This window comes from Podarcis gaigeae (genome assembly GCF_964106915.1).
Source record: "Podarcis gaigeae genome assembly, chromosome: 12".
NCBI classification, from domain to species: domain Eukaryota; kingdom Metazoa; phylum Chordata; class Lepidosauria; order Squamata; family Lacertidae; genus Podarcis; species Podarcis gaigeae.
Window position 1 is genome coordinate 1,414,325 of NC_139688.1, and position 22,621 is coordinate 1,436,945.

General features: G+C 49.7%; 2 protein-coding genes across 21 annotated transcripts in view; one reads left to right on the forward strand and one right to left on the reverse strand.

Moving 5' to 3' along the window:
• Nucleotides 1-22,621, forward strand: part of LOC310827690 (uncharacterized protein) — a 119,633-nt gene that overhangs the window by 75,097 nt on the left and 21,915 nt on the right. The window lies entirely within an intron of this gene.
• Nucleotides 5,548-20,934, reverse strand: LOC310827734 (uncharacterized protein). Its single transcript, XM_083704118.1, has 6 exons — nucleotides 20,484-20,934; nucleotides 16,615-17,113; nucleotides 14,036-14,117; nucleotides 13,698-13,777; nucleotides 12,912-13,038; nucleotides 5,548-12,193 (listed from the first exon to the last, which is right to left on the reverse strand). Exons 2-6 carry the CDS (start codon nucleotides 17,026-17,028, stop codon nucleotides 10,953-10,955), a joined length of 1,944 nt encoding a protein of 647 aa, XP_083560244.1. The 5' UTR covers nucleotides 17,029-17,113; nucleotides 20,484-20,934; the 3' UTR covers nucleotides 5,548-10,952.

Below are 22,621 nucleotides of genomic sequence, written 5' to 3' on the forward strand. Positions count from 1 at the left end.
GAGTACATCCCCGGAGATTCCAACGTTATAGCCGATGCGCTATCCAGGAAACCGCAATATCTCGTTGAAGCGACACCAGTAGCAGCCAGGCACATTTTCGCACCGCAGGCGTGGTTGTGCGCTGCCATCACAGTAGATCTGGACGCGGTGCGACGCGCGTTGCAAGTGGATCAGTTCGCACAGTCCAAAATGGAGGAGTTGCGCAGAGGTGTGCAGAGTGGCGAAGATTTCCAACTACGCGACGGGCTGCTAACTCGCAAAGGTGCCCTCTACGTACCAAGCGACGAGCTTCGCGCAAAGGTTCTGCAGCAGTTGCACGACGCCCCCAGTGCGGGCCACTTCGGCAAGGAGAAGACAATAGAACTGGTGGCAAGGGACTTTTGGTGGCCTCGGATGCGTGGAGAGGTAGCGGATTACGTCGCCAGGTGTGACACTTGTCAAAGGTCCAAGCCAGTACACCAGAAGCCAGCGGGGCTGTTGGAACCGCTGGAAACGCCACAGCAACCGTGGGAGAGGGTAGCCCTGGACTTCGTTACTGACCTGCCCAGCTCCAGAGGGAAGACGGCGGTACTGGTGGTTGTGGACCTGTTCACCAAGATGGCGCACTTCATTCCATGTGCAAAGGTGGCGACGGCGGAACAGACTGCCAAACTCTTCATTGATCACGTGTTCAAGGTGCATGGGCTGCCGCAGTCCATCCTGTCCGACAGGGGGCGCCAGTTTGTTTCCAATTTTTGGCAGAAGCTTTTAGGTATCCTGAACGTCAAGATCAACCTTACGTCGGCGAGACACCCACAGACCAACGGCCAAGCTGAGAGGGTCAACACGATCATGCAGCAGTACCTGAGATGTTATGCCAATCAGCGACCCGCAGCTTGGGTGGACTACCTGCCGATGGCAGTTTGCCTATAACAACATGAAGCACGCGTCCACGGGGGTGACGCCGTTCTTCGCGAACAACGGTCGTCATCCCAGAACCTTCCCGGGGTTCGGGGCACCGAGAGAGGGGGTGCCACAAGAAGTCGACCAGTTTGCAGCGGAGCTGCAGGAGGTGCACGAAGAGTTGCGGAGACATTTGGAGCTGGCCAAGCAAGCATATAAGGTGCAGGCAGACAAAAACAGGAGAGCGGGGGAGGAGATCCAGGTGGGGGACTGGGTGTGGTTAGCCGCCCAAGCGATGCCAGCCAAGTCGTTGGCCAAGAAGAAGCTAGGGCACAGGCAGTTAGGGCCGTACCAGGTGGAGGCTAAGATCAACCCTGTAGCCTTTCGACTAGCCCTCCCCGAAGGTTCCAGAGTGCATCCGGTATTTCATAGGTCGGTACTCACCCCCTACAAGGCACCGCACAGGTTTCAGGAGTCTGAAACAGTCCCGCAACTACACACTAAGTCACAGGAGAGGGAGAGGGCGCCTAGGGCCGAACCACTCAACGAGGTCACAGAAATCCTGGACTCGAGATGGGGGGAAGAGGGGGTAGAATACTTTCTAGCCACAGAGGGCACTCCAGCCAGTGCCAACGGTTGGGTGCCGGGCTACGCTTTAGACGAACCTCTTCTAAAAGACGAGTTCCATGCCCTTTTCCCGCATAGACCCATGCCAGCCGAGTACTTTGATGACTGGCTCTTTACGCCCACACTCTCAGACAGTACTTTCCGGGGGTTTTCTTCAGCCGAGGAGAGAACGCCAGAATCTAGCCCGCCCAGGGGATCGTGCTCAGGGGTGGACACAGAACCCTCTTATTGGTGGGACGAGCAACCAGAGGAGGACTGGCGCAGGAAATGGCTGACGGGACCTTGGCCGGCAGCACCAGACGAGGTACCAATGGAAGAGGGAGAAGAGAACACTTTGGGTCAAGAACCCGAATTCGAACACTCATACACCGAACTGCAAGCAGAGGATATGGAGGTACACAACCTGTATCCTGCATCCACCTCCGAAGAGCTGCAGCTCCTACAACCTGCACCCGATGGGCGGGAGGGGGGAAGGGGGGGCTTCGAGGGGGGGATGGATGTCAGGGTTTCAGGGACAGAGAGCGAGGGGGAGGGGTCCCAGGGCGACGAGGAAGAGGACGACGACGACCCGAGGTTGTCAGTGAGTCCGTCAAGTGAATCCGAGGATTCCCAAAAGGGAGCCCCCCTGGTCAGGCCAAGGGGCAGTAGAGAGGGAGGCAGTCAGAAGCAGGGGAACGAAGGGGGAATCCCCAGTGGGGGCTGGAGATCGGGACCGGCCTCTCCGTCGGAACGGAGTGAAGGGGGTGGAGTTGCCAGTGTGTCAGAAAGAGCAGAACAGGGAGCAGAGAGGGGAAGGAGTTCGGAGCAAAACGTCCTGCCGGAAGGGGAGGAGTGTAGTACCGAGAGTAGCGTAACGGTCGAAAGGAAGGTCAGAGGCAACGTACGCGCGCCAAGTTCAAATGTGGAGGCGCGCGGAAATGAGGAAAGCCCTGAGGAGGAGCCTGGTCCCAAAGCACGAAGGAGGGGGGAGCAGGCGGCAGAAGACTCAGCCTCGGGGGAGTCCCGGAGGGAGGGAGCACAGGGGGGCAGGAAGACCCTGCGGAAAAGGAAAGAGAGGAAAAGGTGGAGCAGTACAAGCCTCTTAAGCTGGTGCAGGGGCAGGACTGACTCAGAGGGGACTTCTAACATCTAAGGGTAACATGCTGAGCCACGGAGCTTGGATGTAACGACAACAATGTTCTTCAGTAAAACCTTTTGTATATAACTTGGACTGGATTTTGGTCTCTTGTGAGCTGGGACCTCGGGTGGCTCTGACAATATCAGTTTTGGAATTCAGTACATACAGTATCTCTATGTAACGAACCTTCAATATTTTGATGGGACTCAGCCAGACCACGTACAACATCTGGGATTCTAACTCCCCCCCCCCAAAGCACACCTTGAATGGACAGCTATCTAATGTTTTGTCTGTGAATGTTCTTCCTCCAGTTATGCCTTTTTAAACAATGACCAGGCTGCTCTGAAATGACCGGACTGTCAAAATGTAGGCTTCGGAGTGGCAAGGGAAGCTGCAGTAGCTTCTGCCAGGATGTTTATTTATTTTATCTTATTACTTCTGTCAGGTTTTTTATTACCAAAAAAGGCAGGCTTCCATGATAGGGCCAAAGAAGAAAGAGCCATGCTTTTCCGAACTCAGGTTACCAAAGATATGTCTGTTAATGCCAGTTAACAAAGGTAGCAAACCCTGTAGGAAGACCTCACAACTAAGTCCGTTCAGTTCTTCCTCTATCCCAAGCATTCATTAGCTTCGTTCAGTAATTTGGGGCTGCATTTCTTCCTAATTTGTTTCTCTCTTCATTGCAGGTGGTGATGAATTGGAAATCAGGAACAAGAGAGAAGAGGACAAAATACACACACTGAAAAAACCATATCAATATTTGGAGTGTGGAGAGGGTTTCAAGCAGAGCTCCCATTCCTCTTCCCATCAGAGAAATCCCAATGGACAGAAACCCTATCAGTGCTTGGAATGTGGAAAGAGCTTCAGCCGGAACTCCAATCTCACCTCCCATCAAATAATTCATACAGGGGAGAAAGCATATCAGTGCTTGGAATGCGGAAAGAGATTCGCCCATAAGAAAAATCTCACTTGCCATCAAAGGATTCATACAGGGGAGAAACCATATCAGTGCTTGGAATGTGGAAAGAGTTTCATTCGGAGAGAAAGTCTGACATCCCATCAAATAAATCATACAGGGGATAAACCGTATCAGTGCCTGGAATGTGGAAAGAGCTTCAACCAGAAGAAAAATCTCATTTCCCATCAAATAATTCATACAAGGGAGAAACCATATCAGTGTTTGGAATGTGGAAAGAGATTCCGTAAGAGCTGCCATCTCACACCCCATCAAAGAATTCATACTGGAGAAAAACCATATCAGTGTTTGGAATGTGGAAAGAGCTTCAGTCGGAAAGATAGTCTCAATTCCCACCGAAGAATTCATAGTGGGAAGGAACCATATCAGTGCATGGAATGTGGGAAAAGCTTCACCTGGAAGGAAAGTCTCAATTCCCACCAAAGACTTCATAGTGGGGAGGAACCATTTAAATGCTTGGAATGTGGAAACACCTTCAGTTGTAAGAGAAATCTCACTTTCCATCGAACAATTCATACAGGGGAGAAACCATATCAGTGCTTGGAATGTGGGAACACCTTCACCCAGAAGTTAAGTCTCATTTCCCACCATCTAATTCATACAGGGGAGAGACCGTATCAGTGCTTGGAATGTGGAAAAAGTTTCAATAAGCGGGGCAATCTCACAGCCCATCAAAGAATTCATACAAGGGGGAAACCATAGTAGTGCTTAGAAGAGCTTCAGTAACCACCGGTCTCACTGCCCATCAAATAACTCATAGTGCAGAGAAACCATCTTTCAATGGCTGTGTATGAATTTAATTTTAGGAGACTTCAGTATGTGGATGAGATTTGCAATGGAGTCGACCCTCAGCGCCCAATATTTCTTCAAGGTGCAAGTCGCTGTTCGAGGTGTTGAATACCTTTTCCACATCACATCTGGGGAGACGGTTAATGGCGATTTGGCAACATTGACGAGGTAGCCATCAGTGCTGATTTCTTCTCTGAAGATGTTGACAAGTAATTCGTACTTCAAGAACCTCCAAGTTGCAAATTTGTGCTGCTGCTGACTGCAACTGTCGTCCTTTGCATGTCCAGGATGGTGTCGTCATGAACCTCTTCCTGGTATCTGCTGAGCACACAGAGAAAATAAGGACACAGTCCAGGAGGAAGAAGCAAAACCATTGCATAACAGTTCCTCCAGCTCCCATCCCTCCTAGATGGTCCAGAACGGTGGCCAACAGCATCAAAAACCGCTGAGAGATCCAGCAGAACCAGGAAACAGCTTTCACCCCTGTCCATAGTCTGTCGCGACCAAGGCTGTTTCAGTCCCATGATGGGGCCTGGAGCCCCATTGGAAAGGGATCCAAATAGTTTCTCTTGCACCACATGAAAACCCTCTTGAATGAGGAAGGGATAACACACGAGGAGTTTTAGCCACACCTTGAAGCAAAGCTCAGTCACTGAGAGAGATTTTAGATCTCTTCTAGAAATGGCTAGGTTTGTGAGGAGTGACTCTGGCCTTCCCAAATACGTATGGGGAGAAGGGTGTCTCCAAAATAGACTACCAATCCAGGGAGCTACACGTATGGCTTTGAAACATAGACATGGAAGAACACCTAACACGTCACACATTCATGTATTTGGCAGTCTTGCCTATGTCTGTGTACCCAAGGAAAGTAGGCACAAGTTAGATTCCAGGGCAGAAGAGACTGTGGCGACTGGCTGTGCTTCAGGGAGCAAAAATTTAGGGAAAGGCAGCACGAGGCATGAGGTTCATTTTGATCATGGGTAGGCATACTAAGGCCTGGTGGCTGGATCCGGCCCAATCACCTTCTAAAGTGATTCTAAAGTGAACGTCTGTGGACGTTCTGGGAATCAGTGAATTTTTAGATGAGAAGAATATGTGCTTTTATTTAAAATGCATCTCTGGGTTATTTGTGGGACATAGGAATTCGTTCCTCCCCCCCCCCCCTTCAAAATATAGTCCAACCCCTGACAAGGTCTGAGGCACAGTGGACCGGCCCCCTGCTGAAAAAGTTTGCTGACCCCTGATTTTGATGAACACAGGAAGACAGACAAGAAGAACTGTGATAGAATTTTACGAGGAGTCAGGGATTAGGGTTAGGGGCGTAGGATTAGGTGGTTGAGGGGTAGAGGTTGCAGTTGCAGTTAGTGTTACATTAGGGGTTAAAGCAGGGGTTGTCAACCTGGTCCCTACCGCCCACTAGTGGGCGATTCAGGATTCTGGGTGGGCGGCAGGGGGTTCTACGGCACAAGCTGAATCCTCCTTCCATCGAGCACTGGGGGGCGGCAAGGAAATTTTACCATCAAGAAAGATGCATTAGTGGGCGGTAGGTATAAAAAGGTTGACTACCCCTGGGTTAAAGTCACCATTAGTGCTTGTGGTTAGGGGTTTGTGTTGGGGTTTTGGTTAGAGGGGTTGCAACCAGGGGTTAGGGATTAAGGTTCAGGGTAGGGTGTGGGGTTAGAAGGTCGTTAGCTTTAGGGTCAGGGGATAATTGTACAGGGTTCGGTGTCAAGTTTAGGATTAGAGCTTGAGGGTTGGGTTACAGTTAGGGGTTAATTTTCAGGTTCCGGCTTATGGTTAGGGATTTAGGGTTAGGTTTCGGTTAGGTTGTTAGGGTGGGTGGGGTTAAAGGTAGGGGAAGCTGGAAGCAAGGCATTGGGCTGGACAGAGAAATGCTGGATTTGTTTGAATACAAGGCTGTGACTATGGGGCAAGCAAGAACTTCTTGGGGTGTTGATGCTGTGATCTCCATCGCAGGGTCAGGTTGTAGATATGTGTAAATAAACCATATATCCTAATGACACCACAGTCTCTTCCGTCCCTCATTCCAAGGAAACACAAACCCTGGGTTTGTGAAGAGTGGCATATAGAGCTATGGCTTCAACCCCCTTCATCTCCAGATAGGGCTGGGAATGTCCTTTGAAATGAGAATGCCCTTGGAGAATGTCTGCAGTCCATGGAGACACAGAGCCCCCAGAGATAAAGGAGCCCTCTATGATCCCATGTCCTTGTTATCGTAAAAAACATGGTAGCATCAGTGCAAGAGGATGCTAAACCCAACGAAAGTGTCTCCAGTGGGCCATAGGACCTTGGTGAGAAATCTCTGAGAGAAGCAGGAGTCCCACTTGCACATTCCCCCAGAGAGAGAAGGGGCTTGTCTGGTGTGGGTCACCATGTGTAAGAGAGCCACTCTGGTGTAATGTGTAGAGCAGCCTTTCTCCACCTTGGGTCCAAGTCCCATCATCCCTAAGGTCCCATCATCCCTAAGTTGGTCAGGGATGATGGGAGTCGTTGTTCCACATTGAGGAGACCCCAGGTTGAGAAAGGCTGGTGGAGAGTGTTGGATGGACTAGGACCTGGGAGACCAAGGTTCGAATCCCCACTCTGTCACTGTCTCTTAGCCTGACCTGCTTCCCTGTGTTGCTGGGAGAAGATCATGTATGGCGCCTTGAGCTCCTTGGAAAAAAGGGGGGGATGTCAATATAATTAGCTAATAAATAAAAATAAATAACACATGTACATCAGAATAACACATAAGAATCTATTACCCCCATTCCAGCCAAAGGTGACAGAATTCATCAGCTGCAATCCAGCAGTTTCACGCTGCAATCTCTTTTTGAAATTCTTCTCTTGGAGAACAAAAGGTCCTGGGAGAAAAGGTTTTGGGAAAGAGTTGTATTCTCCCCCACTTTATACTGTAATAGGCTTTGGCTTGCAGATGCTCAAATGATCAATGAAGGGCACAATCCGCCTTCCTGCAGCTGCAGATATAAAGCAAGCATGCACAAATGTTCTCAGGGCACAGCCAATCTCAATGCCAGTGACACAGAATCAGAGGAAAAACTGAGTTGAGCAGCTCTGTGACTGTAGGGCTAAGTATCCCCATTTGTTTGTTGCTTCCACTGAAATTCTAACAAAGTGAAAGCACTGTGTGCGAGGAGCTAAATCCAGTTTTTAAAAAAGCCTCAGAACTCCATCCTAGGGGCCATAACGCTTTAGAAACTTAAGTTTTCAGCTCTGCCCCAGCAGGAATATCTTGAGGAGCCAGAAGCTTAGATGAGATCCCAATTTTAGAGAGGCAGGTATCATAAAAGAGAAACCCGTTGACCTATGGTTTCATGTGGCAGAGACTAAGTTCACAGGAGAGCCATCTTAGAATCAACAAGGTCTCTCACTGCAAGCTTCAGTTTTTTGGTAGGGGAAGGAAGAATGGCAAATAAGCTATGGATTCAGCTCTAAGTTTCGTTCTTCAGTTTAAAACCAGTTAGAACTAGTTCAGCTTTTAAAAACCAGACTGTAAATTAATCATCAATTAACCAAGACACACATTCCTCTCTGCTGTCTGTTCAAAATGTAGGACTTGGAACAAGCTATCATTCCCCTGACCAAAATGCCCAGAGAGATACTGATTTGGAGAATGAAATCAAGGAAACAGCCAAAAGAGGAAGGGATGCCAGAATCAACAACAACACTTTATTACAGCCGTAGACCAGCATAATGTCAGAATCAGCGACTTCCGATTAGCCACACATATACTGGCTACGTGTGTGTGTTTTTTTAAAGGTATTGTTATTGATTTTTTTTTACACAAAATACAATAAAAATCAGACTAGTCTACAGAACAAGAATAAAAAACCAACAAACAGGAACATGTACAGAGGAGGGCAAGCATATGGAAACCAAGTCCTATGACGAATGGTTGAGGGATATCTTTAGCTTGGAAAAGAGGAGAGAGAGAGGAGATAGAATAGCCATCTAAAAATGGCTTACCACTGTGTGGTAAGAATTCACTTCTACACCACCTTGTTTGTTACCCAAGTGAAGAGCAGCCACCTCTTGAATAAACCATAGAACGAAGGAAACTATTTTTCACCTCCACCATCTGGATTTAGAGACCCAGCGTTTATTATAGCTATTGCAATAGGACAGTGCTCACTCAACTCAATGTGCCAGTTGAGAAGGTCTGCCCCAAGGCACTTCAGAATGAAAGGAGAGGATGCACCTCCACAGGCACATACCTGCACATGTGGTGGGAGTGCCCCAAAATCCAACTATTCTGGACAACCATACAAGAAATAAGTAAAATAACCAAACAAGTATTAGAAATCACTCCAGAATTGGCCCTACTAAACATCTTCCAAGACAACAATGCCCATTTACACCACAAAGAACTCATAACCCACCTACTCTCAGCAGTCAGAAGCACCATAACCAGACACTGGAGAGACCTGTCAGGAGTAAGCATGGACCAAGGTACCAAATAGTATGGGAAACAGCCTTACTAGAAAAAATTGCCAATAAACTGAAACTGACATGGAGACAAATAGAAGACAACGCCTCCCCTTTATCACACACACAGCCCAACAAGACAATGACAAAAATCCACCAACAGCATACAAATCAATATGGCTAACCTGATCCGAAACACCCACCCACCCCACTCACACATGAAAACAAAGATCACCATAGCCAACCACAAACAAACAACCACACCCTAGGCCAACCCCAACCTCTCTCACCACCAAAGGAACATAAGTGAACAGCAAAGAACCTGCACAAGCAACGCTGACACCAAACCCCACATATAGCAAGTAAAATAGAAACATCACCACCCCACCCCACCCCACCCCTACTCACCTTTCTCCCCTCCTCCTCTTACCCCCATTCTTCCTAATGTCTCAACAAATGAAACTGATTTGTAAAAATGTTACATGGGTGGAAAAATATGAGAGAGAGACATTGCAAACACTTTTGTAAATCAATAAAATCTTTAATAAAAATAAAATAAAGCAATCTTAAACATAAAACATCTCCTTTACCTGCGTCAAGAAAGGTCACAGGTCATTGGACAGAAAACACGCATGGCTCCATCCTGGTATCTTCACCTTGGAGTGGCCCTGATGTGCCCAGGCCATTTGACCATTTCTGGTACTGGATGTCCCTCGTTGCCCTGGCAACCAAGCCTATGATCAGCCTTTATTGACATTTCTCCATCTATCAGGAAGCTTCCAAGGATTTATTCCCTGGTGGTAATTCATGACTAACATAGGAAAACATCCTGTCATTTGTGCCACTTTCTGGGTCAGATAAGGAGAGACGGAATGTAGCGTAAAAGGGGGGAGATTCACAAATGCACAGAACACACAAAAACAAGCCTAATACATTATAAAAGGTTAAATGCAATTCAAGTGAAACACTGAAATATTATTAAAACAATAAAAATATACACCTGGGGTCACTAATTCTTACATCATCCCCCCCCCCCCGTGATCATAACCTTTTCAAGGATTATGACCACAGCTTATCAAAGTTATCAATCTACCAATAGGCCTTAGGTACAAAACAACACACTTTTACAAGAACTGAATACCACAACATAGCAATATAAAACACAGAATGACTGAGAGGAAAACTAATAACTCTCCTTTCAAGGCTTCCTTTATCTCACTAATCTGAGATCAACCTTTCAAGAACCTTGGGGAAGTATTCTCCCTTGCTTTAAGCATGATCGTCTATGTTTTATACACAGTAGGAAGTATTAATAAAGAAACATGAATTTTATTGCTTCGGCTTTATTTTATTCCCGGTGTCAAATTAGTCTTCTGGACCCAATATCTTTGCTATTCCACAACAATTCCACTTTAATGAATCCCTCGTAAGGGCTTTCATCAATCATCAGCAATTTCCTGATTTGGCACCTGTCCTGAGAGAAATTATATTCAACATTGCCATCCATTCTGGCAGGTTTCATCGCATAGCAGATGAAGCAAACCTGTTTTCTCCTACTCTGGGGGAGAGGACCCGCACCAATGGATGCAAGTTGCAAGAATTTAAGTTGCAAGTTGTAAGCATTTTATTTTCAATTTATATTATTGTGCTCCAGCGTAATTGCACCCTAGATTTAAGTGTATTTGCCTATTTTTTGGGGGGGGGCTATTGGGTGGTGGTTTTTATTCTTATTATGTATTTTGTGGTTTTATACCTTGATTTTACTCTGAGAACTGCCCTGAGACCCCCGGGTATAGGGCAGTATATAAATTAAACTAGTAATAATAAGAAGAAAAGAGATGCAGACTAAACATCAGGAAGAATCTTCTGCAGGTAAAAGCTATTTCAAAGTGGAACCGGCTGCCTCAGAAGGTGGTGGTTTCTCTCTCTTGGTGGGTTTTAAGCAGAGGGTGAAGATTGCTGCCTTGTGGAGGGATGGACTAGATGACCTGCAGAGCCCCTGCTCTGATACAATTATATGACTCTGTGATCCCCCCCCCCCCCGTCATGAGATATTTCATATAGAGTGAGATTGGAGCTATGTCTGAAGCTCTTTTCACATTCCAAGCACTGCTATGGTTTCTCCACCGCATGGATTCTTTTATGGGAAGTGAGACTCCTCTTGGAATTGAAGCTGTTTCCACATTCCAAGCATATAAATGGTTTATCCCCAGTGTGAATTCTTTGATGGGAAGTAAGGCTATCCTTCCGGCTAAAGCTTTTTCCACATTCCAGGCATTGAAAAGGTTTCTCCCCTGTATGAATTCTTTGATGGATTATGAGACTGGTCCTCTGACTGAAGCTCTTTCCACATTCAACACACAGATATGGTTTCTCCCCTTTATGAATTCTTTGATGGGACATGAGACTTTTCTTCCAACGAAAGCTCTTTCCACATTCTATGCACAGGTATAATTTCTCCCCACTGTGAGTTATCTGATGGGAAGTGAGAGAGGCCATATTAATGAAGTTCTTCTCACATTTTGTGCACTGATATTGTTTCTCCCCTGTATGGATTCTTTGATGGTACAGGAGACTGGCGCTCTGAGGGAAGCACTTTCCACATTCCAAGCACTGATATGGTTTCTCCCCTGTGTGAATTCTTTCATGACAGCTGAGAACATTCTTTCGACTGAAGCTCTTTCCACACACTAAGCACTGATATGGCTTCTTCCCTGTGTGAATTATTTGATGGGAAGTGAGACTATCCTTCCGACCGAAACTCTTTCCGCATTCCATGCACTGATATGGCTTCTCCCTACTGTGAGTTATTTGATGGGAAGCCAGAGCAGCCCTTTGGCGGAAGCTCTTTCCACACTCCAAGCACTCATATGGTTTCTCACCAGTATGGATTCTTTGGTGGACTGTGAGGGTGATGCTATGACTGAAGCTCTTTCCACATTCAAAGCACGGATATAGTTTCTTCCCCGTATGTATTATTTCATGGGAAGTGAGACTTTTCTTCCAGGCGAAGCTCTTTCCACATTCCGTGCACAGATATGGTTTCTCCCCTGTATGAATTCTTTGATGGGAAGTGAGATTGGCCTTCTGACTAAAGCTCTTTCCACATTCCAAGCATTGATATGATTTCTCCATGCTGTGATTTATTTCATTGGAAGAGAGGTTGGATTTTTGACAGAAGTTCTTTTCACATTCTGAATACTGATAGAGCTTCTTCCCCAAGAGATTTATTAGATGGGGAGTGGAGTGGGAGCTCTGACTGAAATTCCCATGTCCCCGATATTTAAATGGCTTCTCCTCCATGTGGATTTTGTCATGCTCTCCCTTATTATTATTTTCCAATTCATCGCCACCTGCAACAAAGAGAGAAACTGATTAGAGCTTCAAGAGGAAATGCAGGTCTTAAATATTGGAACAACCATCATACTGTTTTTTTGCTGAGGGAAATGGCTGCCTCTCATGAGATTGGACCACCGGTCGTGCCAGAAATTCAGGGATAATATGAGGGTAATTAGTCCTGCCGACCCCTCCAGGGTTGGGGGGGCTATCTCACCCACAGATTTCCATTATCAGCCATCTGCACCAAGATGTGGGGGCTGGGACACTGGAGCCTGGCATGAAACTGGGCACTCTCCGGAGCCACTCCCATGAGCGGGAGATACCTGTTTTCTAAAAATTAATAAGATTCAGACTAAAAACTGACGTGTTCTGGATGGAAGGAGATTTAAAAAAAACCAATCTGCCAAACTATACAATTGCTGGACACCAAGCTTTGGACTTCAAAGAGACTATTCTTTTGGCATTTGGATTAATGAGGTGAGCGGCTGCCGTTCTTTTGTTTACGTTATATTTGCTACTTCATGATTTTAAAAGTCCTGAGCAGTTCAGTGCAACCTGATCGTAGTTTAGAAAGTCAAAATTGGAGAAAGAATATTCACTGACAAAACAGTAGATAGCCCTCCAATCAAGGTGAGCTGTGGGGTGTTAAAATATCAGATGCTGTAAGCAGCACTGTCAAACCTATCAAAATATATTTCTAAGCAGATAATATGATCCAACAGGGAGCCTTACCGAGAGCGTCCGTGATCCCACGATTCTCCCCCATGACTTCCTTATGCAGAGCTCTCTGGTCAGGATCCAGCAACGCCCACTCCTCATCTGTGAAATGAACAGCTACATCTTCAAAGCACACTAGACCCTAAAATAAAAAGGGGAAAGTCTTCTTCTTAGAAAACATTATCTACTACACATTGCTTTGTTGTTTTCTGCCTGTTAATTGCTGTGTTCCTTTAATGGGATTGTTTCGTTGTACATTTTAATTATAGATGTGTCTTTCATTGTGTCTTTTAATCATGGGTATTAATCTTTGTGTAAATGGGTGGAGCTCCACATGGCATTCCTCGAATCAGTCTGCGCAAGTGTTCCTGTTTCCCAGATGGAAGGATCCCCTTTCCTCTCCCCGTCTGATGTTCTGGAGGGGGAAACCTCCCCAATGCCCTAAGACCAACTTCAAGGGGGTGCAGGGGGTCACAGGAGGGGAAGGAGGGAGAAAGTGCAACTGATGGGGCTCATTTGGTGAATCCTGGCCACTATTATTTTTATGGTTAGAAGCCTATTTTAATATTATATGGCAAATCAATAACTAAAACTACAATTACGGATAAATAATACCAGCAATATTCATAAGGCCAGTTAAGGTGAGAAGCTTGTTTGTTAACCTTCTGGAATTGCATTTCAGGCCTTTGTTAAGGACAGGCGTGACAGAAACCAAGATGAGGAGAGGGATTCATCCTGGCCCAGAGGCACCTGGCTGCCCCGTCCCTCAGTCTCCTTCCCCACAATGCTCCTTCCTCCTACCTGAATTCTTTCCACAGCCACTGCTTCCCCTCCACCAGGAAAAGATGGATGAGGAGGTCTTGCCATCGTCCTTCTGTCAGCTGCAAGACAAAATGTCAGTGGGAAGTCTTAGCGCCTGCTTCTCAGAGGTTTAAGCAGCACTGAATACAGAAGAGCCTTTCTAAAAGCCTCACCTGTTGAATGAATGTTAATGTTTGTAGTCATTTCATATGTTAGTTGTGCAAAAATACATCTCCCCTCCTTTGGGCTCTTGGCCCCAAATGATTAAAAGAACCTACAGAATAGTTCCAAAATGAACAGAATGTGACCAAACAGAGAAAAAACTCCTTCCTCCTTACCCAGTGGCCTCTCTCTGGTGTCCAACGGAGTCTTCTCTGCCTCAGAGGAATCTTGGCTTCTTTCTGCAAACAGATCCTTTCCCTGAAAGAGCAACAAGGATTCAAAACAGAGAACGGGAAGAAGGATTGAGAAAGGATTGACAGCGGCAAATACTTTATGGTATAAGAGATCATTCCTAGGCTGTTTCCCCCCCCCCCCAAAAAATGGGATTACCTAGAGCAGGGGTCGGCAACCTGCGGCTCCGGAGCCGCATGCGGCTCTTTAACGCCTTTGCCGCGGCTCCGGGGTGGAGGCGAGGGGAGGACGCGCATTTTCCTTTGTTCCCGCGCCAAGCCTCGCGCGCCCGACGGGAGCTCCTGCCGGGCGCGCAAGGCTTGCAGACACTCGCCCGAAGCACGGGGAGCCCTCCGGAGGGCTCCCTGTGCTTCGGGCGGCAGGCTGCCGCCCCAAGCCTCGCGCGCCCGACGGGAGCTCCTGCCGGGCGCGCAAGGCTTGCAGACACTCGCCCGAAGCACGGGGAGCCCTCCGGAGGGCTCCCTGTGCTTCGGGCAACAGGCTGCCGCCCCAAGCCTCGCGCGCCGGACGGGAGCTCCTGCCAGGCGCGCAAGGCTTGCAGACACTCGCCCGAAGCACGGGGAGCCCTCCGGAGGGCTCCCTGTGCTTCGGGCGGCAGGCTGCCGCCCCAAGCCTCGCGCGCCCGACGGGAGCTCCTGCCGGGCACGCAAGGCTTGCAGACACTCGCCCGAAGCACGGGGAGCCCTCCGGAGGGCTCCCTGTGCTTCGGGCGGCAGGCTGCCGCCCCAAGCCTCGCGCGCCCGACGGGAGCTCCTGCCGGGCGCGCAAGGCTTGCAGACACTCGCCCGAAGCACGGGGAGCCCTCCGGAGGGCTCCCTGTGCTTCGGGCGGCAGGCTGCCGCCCCAAGCCTCGCGCGCCGGACGGGAGCTCCTGCCAGGTGCGCAAGGCTTGCAGACACTCGCCCAAAGCACGGGGAGCCCTCCGGAGGGCTCCGCGTGCTTCGGGCGGCAGGCTGCCGCCCCAAGCCTCGCGCGCCCGACGGGAGCTCCTGCCGGGCGCGCAAGGCTTGCAGACACTCGCCCGAAGCACGGGGAGCCCTCCGGAGGGCTCCCTGTGCTTCGGGCAACAGGCTGCCGCCCCAAGCCTCGCGCGCCCGACGGGAGCTCCTGCCGGGCGCGCAAGGCTTGCAGACACTCGCCCGAAGCACGGGGAGCCCTCCGGAGGGCTCCCTGTGCTTCGGGCGGCAGGCTGCCGCCCCAACCCTCGCGCGCCGGACGGGAGCTCCTGCCAGGTGCGCAAGGCTTGCAGACACTCGCCCGAAGCACGGGGAGCCCTCCGGAGGGCTCCGCGTGCTTCGGGCGGCAGGCTGCCGCCCCAAGCCTCGCGTGCCCGACGGGAGCTCCTGCCGGGCGCGCAAGGCTTGCAGACACTCGCCCGAAGCACGGGGAGCCCTCCGGAGGGCTCCCTGTGCTTCGGGCAACAGGCTGCCGCCCCAAGCCTCGCGCGCCCGACGGGAGCTCCTGCCGGGCGCGCAAGGCTTGCAGACACTCGCCCGAAGCACGGGGAGCCCTCCGGAGGGCTCCCTGTGCTTCGGGCGGCAGGCTGCCGCCCCAAGCCTCGCGCGCCGGACGGGAGCTCCTGCCAGGTGCGCAAGGCTTGCAGACACTCGCCCGAAGCACGGGGAGCCCTCCGGAGGGCTCCGCGTGCTTCGGGCGGCAGGCTGCCGCCCCAAGCCTCGCGCGCCCGACGGGAGCTCCTGCCGGGCGCGCAAGGCTTGCAGACACTCGCCCGAAGCACGGGGAGCCCTCCGGAGGGCTCCGCGTGCTTCGGGCGGCAGGCTGCCGCCCCAAGCCTCGCGCGCCCGACGGGAGCTCCTGCTGGGCGCGCAAGGCTTGCAGACACTCGCCCGAAGCACGGGGAGCCCTCCGGAGGGCTCCCTGTGCTTCGGGCAACAGGCTGCCGCCCCAAGCCTCGCGCGCCCGACGGGAGCTCCTGCCGGGCGCGCAAGGCTTGCAGACACTCGCCCGAAGCACGGGGAGCCCTCCGGAGGGCTCCCTGTGCTTCGGGCGGCAGGCTGCCGCCCCAAGCCTCGCGCGCCCGACGGGAGCTCCTGCCGGGCGCGCAAGGCTTGCAGACACTCGCCCGAAGCACGGGGAGCCCTCCGGAGGGCTCCCTGTGCTTCGGGCAACAGGCTGCCGCCCCAACAGGCTGCCGCTGGCTGATTTGCTGCTATTGCTTTGCAATTTGCAGCTACTGTTTTGAAGGGGAGTGAAGAACACACACTCAAAAAAAGGTAACTTGTTAATATAACGTTTATTTCTATGAGGAGGAGTAATTCTGAGGGGTCAAACAAAAAATAATTAAAAAGTGTCAAAAAAGTTATTTTTATAATGACGAGGATAACATTGGGCTAAGAAACAATGTATGCAGTGTTATATTTGTTTTAAATGTCGCAATGGTTTTGCGGCTCCCAGTTGTTGTTTTTTCTTCGGAAACGGGTCCAAGTGGCTCTTTTTGTCTTAAAGGTTGCAGACCCCTGACCTAGAGGAAAGTCTCTCTCACCTGCTGCTCTGCCTGCTTTCTCTCCTCTGCCTGACTCAGGAGGAATCCTTCAGCCAGGGCCACCGCCTGGGAACTGGTCTCCGCTCCACATTCCCTCACCCAGATCTCCATCTCTGGTGGAAGGACAGCTAGAAACTGCTCCAAGATCACCAGGTCCAGCATCTCAGCTTTTGTGTGCCTTTCTGGCTTCAGCCACTGATGGTCAAGGTGGCAGAATCGACCACAAACCTCTCGGGGTCCTTCAGTCTCCTGGTAGCAGAACTGCCTGAACTGCTGGCTCTTCATATCAGAGTGGAGGGTGTCCTCCTCACCCAGGATCTTCTGCACAGAGTTTTCCCAGAACCCCCCACTGCTCCCAGTTTGTTTGGCATGGCCTCTTCCTCCTTCTGGGCCAGATGAATCTTGCTCATCCATTTGGGCTCTCAGGAAGTCTCCAAGAGATCAGAAGTAAGCCCTTGGTCTTCTGCCCAGTTCCATCTGTCCTAAGTAGAGGTAAATCCTGCAAAGCAAATACATATGAAATTTATACACGGTCAGGAGAAAAAAGAGGGTCCCTGACCAAGGATGGTGAGATTTGCTTGGAATTAGGGACAGACTACACTGCAGCCCAAACTCTGTCTTTTCTTTACAGAAAGAAGACAGAGAAGAAGATGGAAAAGCAGCCAGCATCTTGTCCTCCTGGAAGTTACTATGCAAAATGTGCAGGAAACAGAAATGGAATTTCTGGCAGATGGATCAGCCTAGTTGCTCCTGCCTTTCAGCGTTTTCAGTCAATGAACTGTGAATGACAAGTGAAGTGTTTGTACCAAGTGTAATTTCCAGCAATTGCAATTCAGAAGCATCCCTATCTCCAACTGAGGAGGACAGAGAAGAGCCATCCTGGCTAAGCGGTCCTAGAAAGCTTTAAAGAGCTCCTCCTGCTTTTCAAGCCCTTTAGCTTGGCGGCCATCCCTGCCTCTTGTGGGAGGGAGTTCCATAGGTTCTGCACCATATGAAAAAGTGCTTTCTTTTTTCTGCCCTCTGTTGCAGGAATTTATGTATAGGTTGGGGGGTTGTTGCCCCTCCAGCAGATATCATGCACATGCAGCCCACTACCAAAATCAGCACAATCACTTTTGTGACTTTTTTTGATTTCTCCCCACAAAACATTTCATCACAGTTTCTTCCTATTTATTCAAAGGGCCTCTGCTGCACGATACCAAATGTAAGAATTCACTGATAAATGTTATCTATGTACTGTCTCACTGGGAAAACTTCAGAAATTCATCTAGACGTGTGAGCTCAGCTCCCCAGCAGCCCCTCTGCCTGAGGGATAATTCCTGGCATCCTGATACCTGAGTGCCAGACAGGTAGCCATTCCAGAAATAACAAACCCAGATGAAGACAAAAGAGTGTGATTCACTTGGCTGGGAAACAGGGAAATGTAAATATCGTTTTTTGTTCCACTTGATGGGTGTTTGGTGGAGGGCAAGGGGAACCATGGGGCAGGGTCCAGGATGCTGAGATTACTGCCACCAGACCTCGCCTTTCATGATGTAACCATGATGTATGAGTGATGTAGTCTTAGGGGTGTAGCATGGCGGATTAGCATCTAGTAAAAGTTTGGGTTCTCTTTTGTTTGGGGGTTCCATCTTGTTTCACCTGGTGGCAGGTGGGAGTCCTGTGACTACAGTCTTCAATAAAGACCAAACCTACTGGCTGCTGTTTTGCTCTGGTATTCCTGGCTGGTGCCCTTGTTTTTTGTCCAAGGGAGCCCTCAGATTTCTCCATTAACACCTCCATCTTCCAACAGTCCTTATTTATTTGCTGCTATTAAGGGGAAAATATTGTGGGGTGAAAGACTACTCAACAGCCCAGCTCGTCGGGGTGCAAGCCCCCCACGGGTCCATGTGGTCAGTAAAGGAAGGAAGTTCCAGCCAAGTAATTTGGAGCAAAACAGCAGCCAGTAGACCATGATCTTTATTGTTGCGCAACAGGTCCCCACAGGAGCAAGAACCCCAAGCATGGGGTGACATTGACCTCTAAACCTTCCCTCTTTCCCCCAGAGTACACTTTGAGAGGCACCATTGATATATCATCACTACATCACTAGCATGTCACAAATGGGATGGGGTACACAAGGACGTGGGTGGCGCTGTGGTCTAAACCACAGAGCCTAGGGCTTGCCGATTGGAAGGTCGGGGGTTCGAATCTCGTAATGGGGTGAGCTCCCATCACTCTGTCCCAGCTCCTGCCCATCTAGCAGATCAAAAGCACACCAAAGTGCAAGTAGATTAATAGGTACCGCTCTGGCGGGAAGGTAAAGGATGTTTTGGTGTGCTGCTCTGGTTCGCCAGAAGTGTCTCAGTCATGCTGGCCACATGACCCGGAAGCTGTCTGCGGACAAACACCGGCTCCCTCAGCCTATAGAGCGAGATGAGCATGCAACCCCAGAGTCGTCCACGACTGGACCTAACGGTTGGGGGTACCTTTACCTTTATACAAGGGTTACACAAGTTCAACATTAGGTCACTTTATCAGACACCTTTCCCAACACCTCTTAAGTACTATAATAAAAAAATTTAAGGTCTTATATATGTAATAAATGTTCATAACTGTACCAACCAAGCGCATACATAGATATGTGGACCGCATGTCTGGAGCAGCACAGAAAGACCGCCCTGAAACCATTTTGACTCCCAAACTGACCAAATGTTTTCTCTGCAGGAGGGAGGGGGTGAGGGAACCTTCCCATTGTCTCAGGAATTGGGATATCACCATTTCAAAGAAATGGCCAGATTACCAGGAAAGGCAGTCAGATAAGGCATTATCAGATAACCTGATAGACAGGAAAAACAACAACATTCAAATTTCTGTTGTAGACCGCCTTTTCTGTGATGTAGGCATGATGTTTGTGGGTGGTGGTGTATGTATGATGTATGAAGGCGTGGTCTTGGACTCCAGGGCAGGGAATTTAAAATGTCTATATAAGGGCAGGCACACCTTGGTTCTGGGTCCTCCGTGTGAGAGGAGCCCCCTGTTGCAACAGCTTTCATCAAGATCAGGTTTCCTAGCTGCTTTGCTTCTCAATATTCTCTGGCTGGCCTCTGTTATTTTCTCCTACCAATAGGGAACCTATGTAAGGACTCTATATGGGCTCTTGGATACCCCATAAGGGAAGAAGTGCAGATTTTGTTTACAACAGTCCCCACCACCAAAAGAACAATGAAATGCTTTCCATCTCCTTGCCCTCAGGGCTTGTCTGGAGATGGGCTTTCAGAACACCCAACTTGCTAAACTGCCTCTGGATGTCTCGTGTTGCCCCCCTGGTCACTCCCTGGGTGGGGGGCCTTGAATGAGCTCTCACGCGTGGGGGATTATGGCGGGATGCCCTGTTCCTGCTGCCTACGTGACTTCCCTCTTCTTGGTTCATGGAGGGAGGTGGAGCCCAGATTCACCTTTCTTTAAGGGTTAAAATGGCGTGGGAATGAGGAGAGTCGGTTAAAGTATGGATTTTCCTACGAATTTATAAAGCTAGGTATCTTCCCTGACCTGTCAAGTCGAAAGGATACATTCAGGCATAAATGTGAGATTAATTTGCACGCCTTTTTTCCTGATCCAAAGAACTACACACACACACACACACACACACACACACACACACACACACACACTCCGTGGCAAACAGAGTTGGGATGCAAAGTAAGAACAGAGCTGCAGACTTCTTGCAAACTCGCCCCCTCCCTGGCTTTCGTTTTTCAGGAAGGGGGAGAAACCCCGATTTTTTTATGGGGGGGCTCCGTGCATCTGAACAGGCACCCTCCCCCTGCAGCCCTGGGACCCCCCCTTCTCCCCAATGTACCCGAAGGGGAAAGAGAGCGGAGACTCACCAGATCCCAGGAGACGCTGCAGAGGCAGCGCTTGCACAGGAGGAAGACAAAATATGCACATTCCTCCCCTGGCAGCGAGGGACTCCGCTCTGGAAAACCTGCCTTTCTTCCTTCCCCCCTTTAGTAATCCGGCTCCACTCCTTTTAACCCTTGCAAAGCCGAGCGGAGCAAGCTCACCCCTCGCCCCGTCCCTCTGGAAAGCAGGAGTCCCGGAGGAGCCCCGGGCATCGCGCGCAGCCAGAAGAGAGGCTTAATTTTTTGGGGGGTGGGGAGCTGTCCTGGCTGGGCTCTGAGCTGCCCCCTTCCTTGGCCAGGAACGGGAGGAGCAGCTGGCAGGGAAAAGGCTCTGCAAGAAGCAGGAGGAGGGGTCATCCCGGTGGGTCAACCGATAGTGGGGCTTTCATGCACCTTCGTGTATTTCCCCTTGTACTGCCCTGGAGCTCAAGACCACCCCTTCATACCTCATACCTACATCACAGCAGGGGTGTAGCCCAAGACCACCACCCACGAACATCATGCCTACATCACAGAAAAGGGGATCTACAACAGAAATTTGAATGTTGTTGTTTTTCCTGTCTGTCAGGTTATCTGATAATGCCTTATCTGCTTGCCTTTCCTGGTTGTCTGCCCATTCCTTTGAAATGGTGATTACTAAATTCCTGTAACAAGGAAGGTTTTTTTCACCTCCTCCCTCATTTCAGAGAAACATTTGGTCAGCTTGGGAATGGTTTCAGGTCTGTCTTCCTGTGCTGCTTCAGACATGTGGGTTACATATTTAAACCACATGGTAGGGCAGGGAATTAAAAATGTCTATATAAGGGCAGGCACACCTTGGTTCTGGGTCCTCCGTGTGAGAGGAGCCCCCTGTTGCAACAGCTTTCATAAAGATCAGGCTTCCTAGCTGCTTTGCTTCTCAATATTCTCTGGTTGGCCTCTGTTATTTTCTCCTACCAATAGAGAACCCACTTAAGGACTCTATATGTTGGAATTCTGCCTCGGTCAGAGGTATGTGCCTATCTGTCCAGGCACCGGCTGAATTCCTTTTGACCTCCCTCCCGCAACTCCTGGCAGGAAAAACAGATGAGGTCCGTATCGGCGATTTTTCCCAGACTGTGAGAAAACACACCACTGCTTCTCCTCCTCCCTGCATATCCCCAGGGAGGGGAATCAGACTCAGACAGAAATGTATTTACATGTCTTTATTTCTGTCTTTAGCAGCCATACAGATAAAGATGTCTGCTCTCTTTGAACAACAGAGAGAAACTCCAAAACTCCACCCATGTACATCCTGTACAGATCATATGACACACACTGAGCTCACATCCGGTGCTCAATACGGAGAATGGACTGCCCCTTTCTTGCCATGGTAACAGTCACAAACATCCTGTCTGGCTTTCCAGCCAGCAGCAGCTGGCTTAGCTGCTTCTTCTTGCTTCTGCATTGCTTCTTTATGGTAACACTATATGGATGGGGTGAGCTCCCGCTGCTCGGTCCCTGCTCCTGCCAACCTAGCAGTTCGAAAGCACATCAAAGTGCAAGTAGATAAATAGATACTGCTCTGGCAGGAAGGTAAACGGTGATTCCGTGCGCTGCTCTGGTTCGCCAGAAGTGGCTTAGTCATGCTGGCCACATGACCCGGAAGCTGTACGCCGGCTCCCTCAGCCAATAAAGCGAGATGAGCGCTGCAACCCCAGAGTCAGTCACGACTGGACCTCATGTTCAGGGGCCCCTTTACTTTTACGGGCTCTTGGATAAGCCATAACGGAAGAAGGAAAGATTTTTGTTTTCACTGGCCCCAAAGGTTGGCAGCGCCCGTGTAAGGATTTCTCATTGTGCAACGGAACGCTCTCCCCCTCTCCTCTCCCTCCCCCGAAATCTGCTCTGGGAGTCCCTCAACCTTTGAGAGCAGATGTGGGGAGCACTGGGAGGAAGGAGAGTGAGGCGGGGACGCCTCCTTGCACTAGTGCAAATCTTTTTGCTGGCACACTCATTTAGTCAAATTACAACCCACTAGCTTTATTTGAGACGTCACATGTGGGAGTCATAAAGCCATGGCAGAGGTTTGTAAATACTGCAGGGTACCTCCGGACCTCGTGACCAGCACTCTGAGCTTTACAATGTATTGGAATGTAATGACC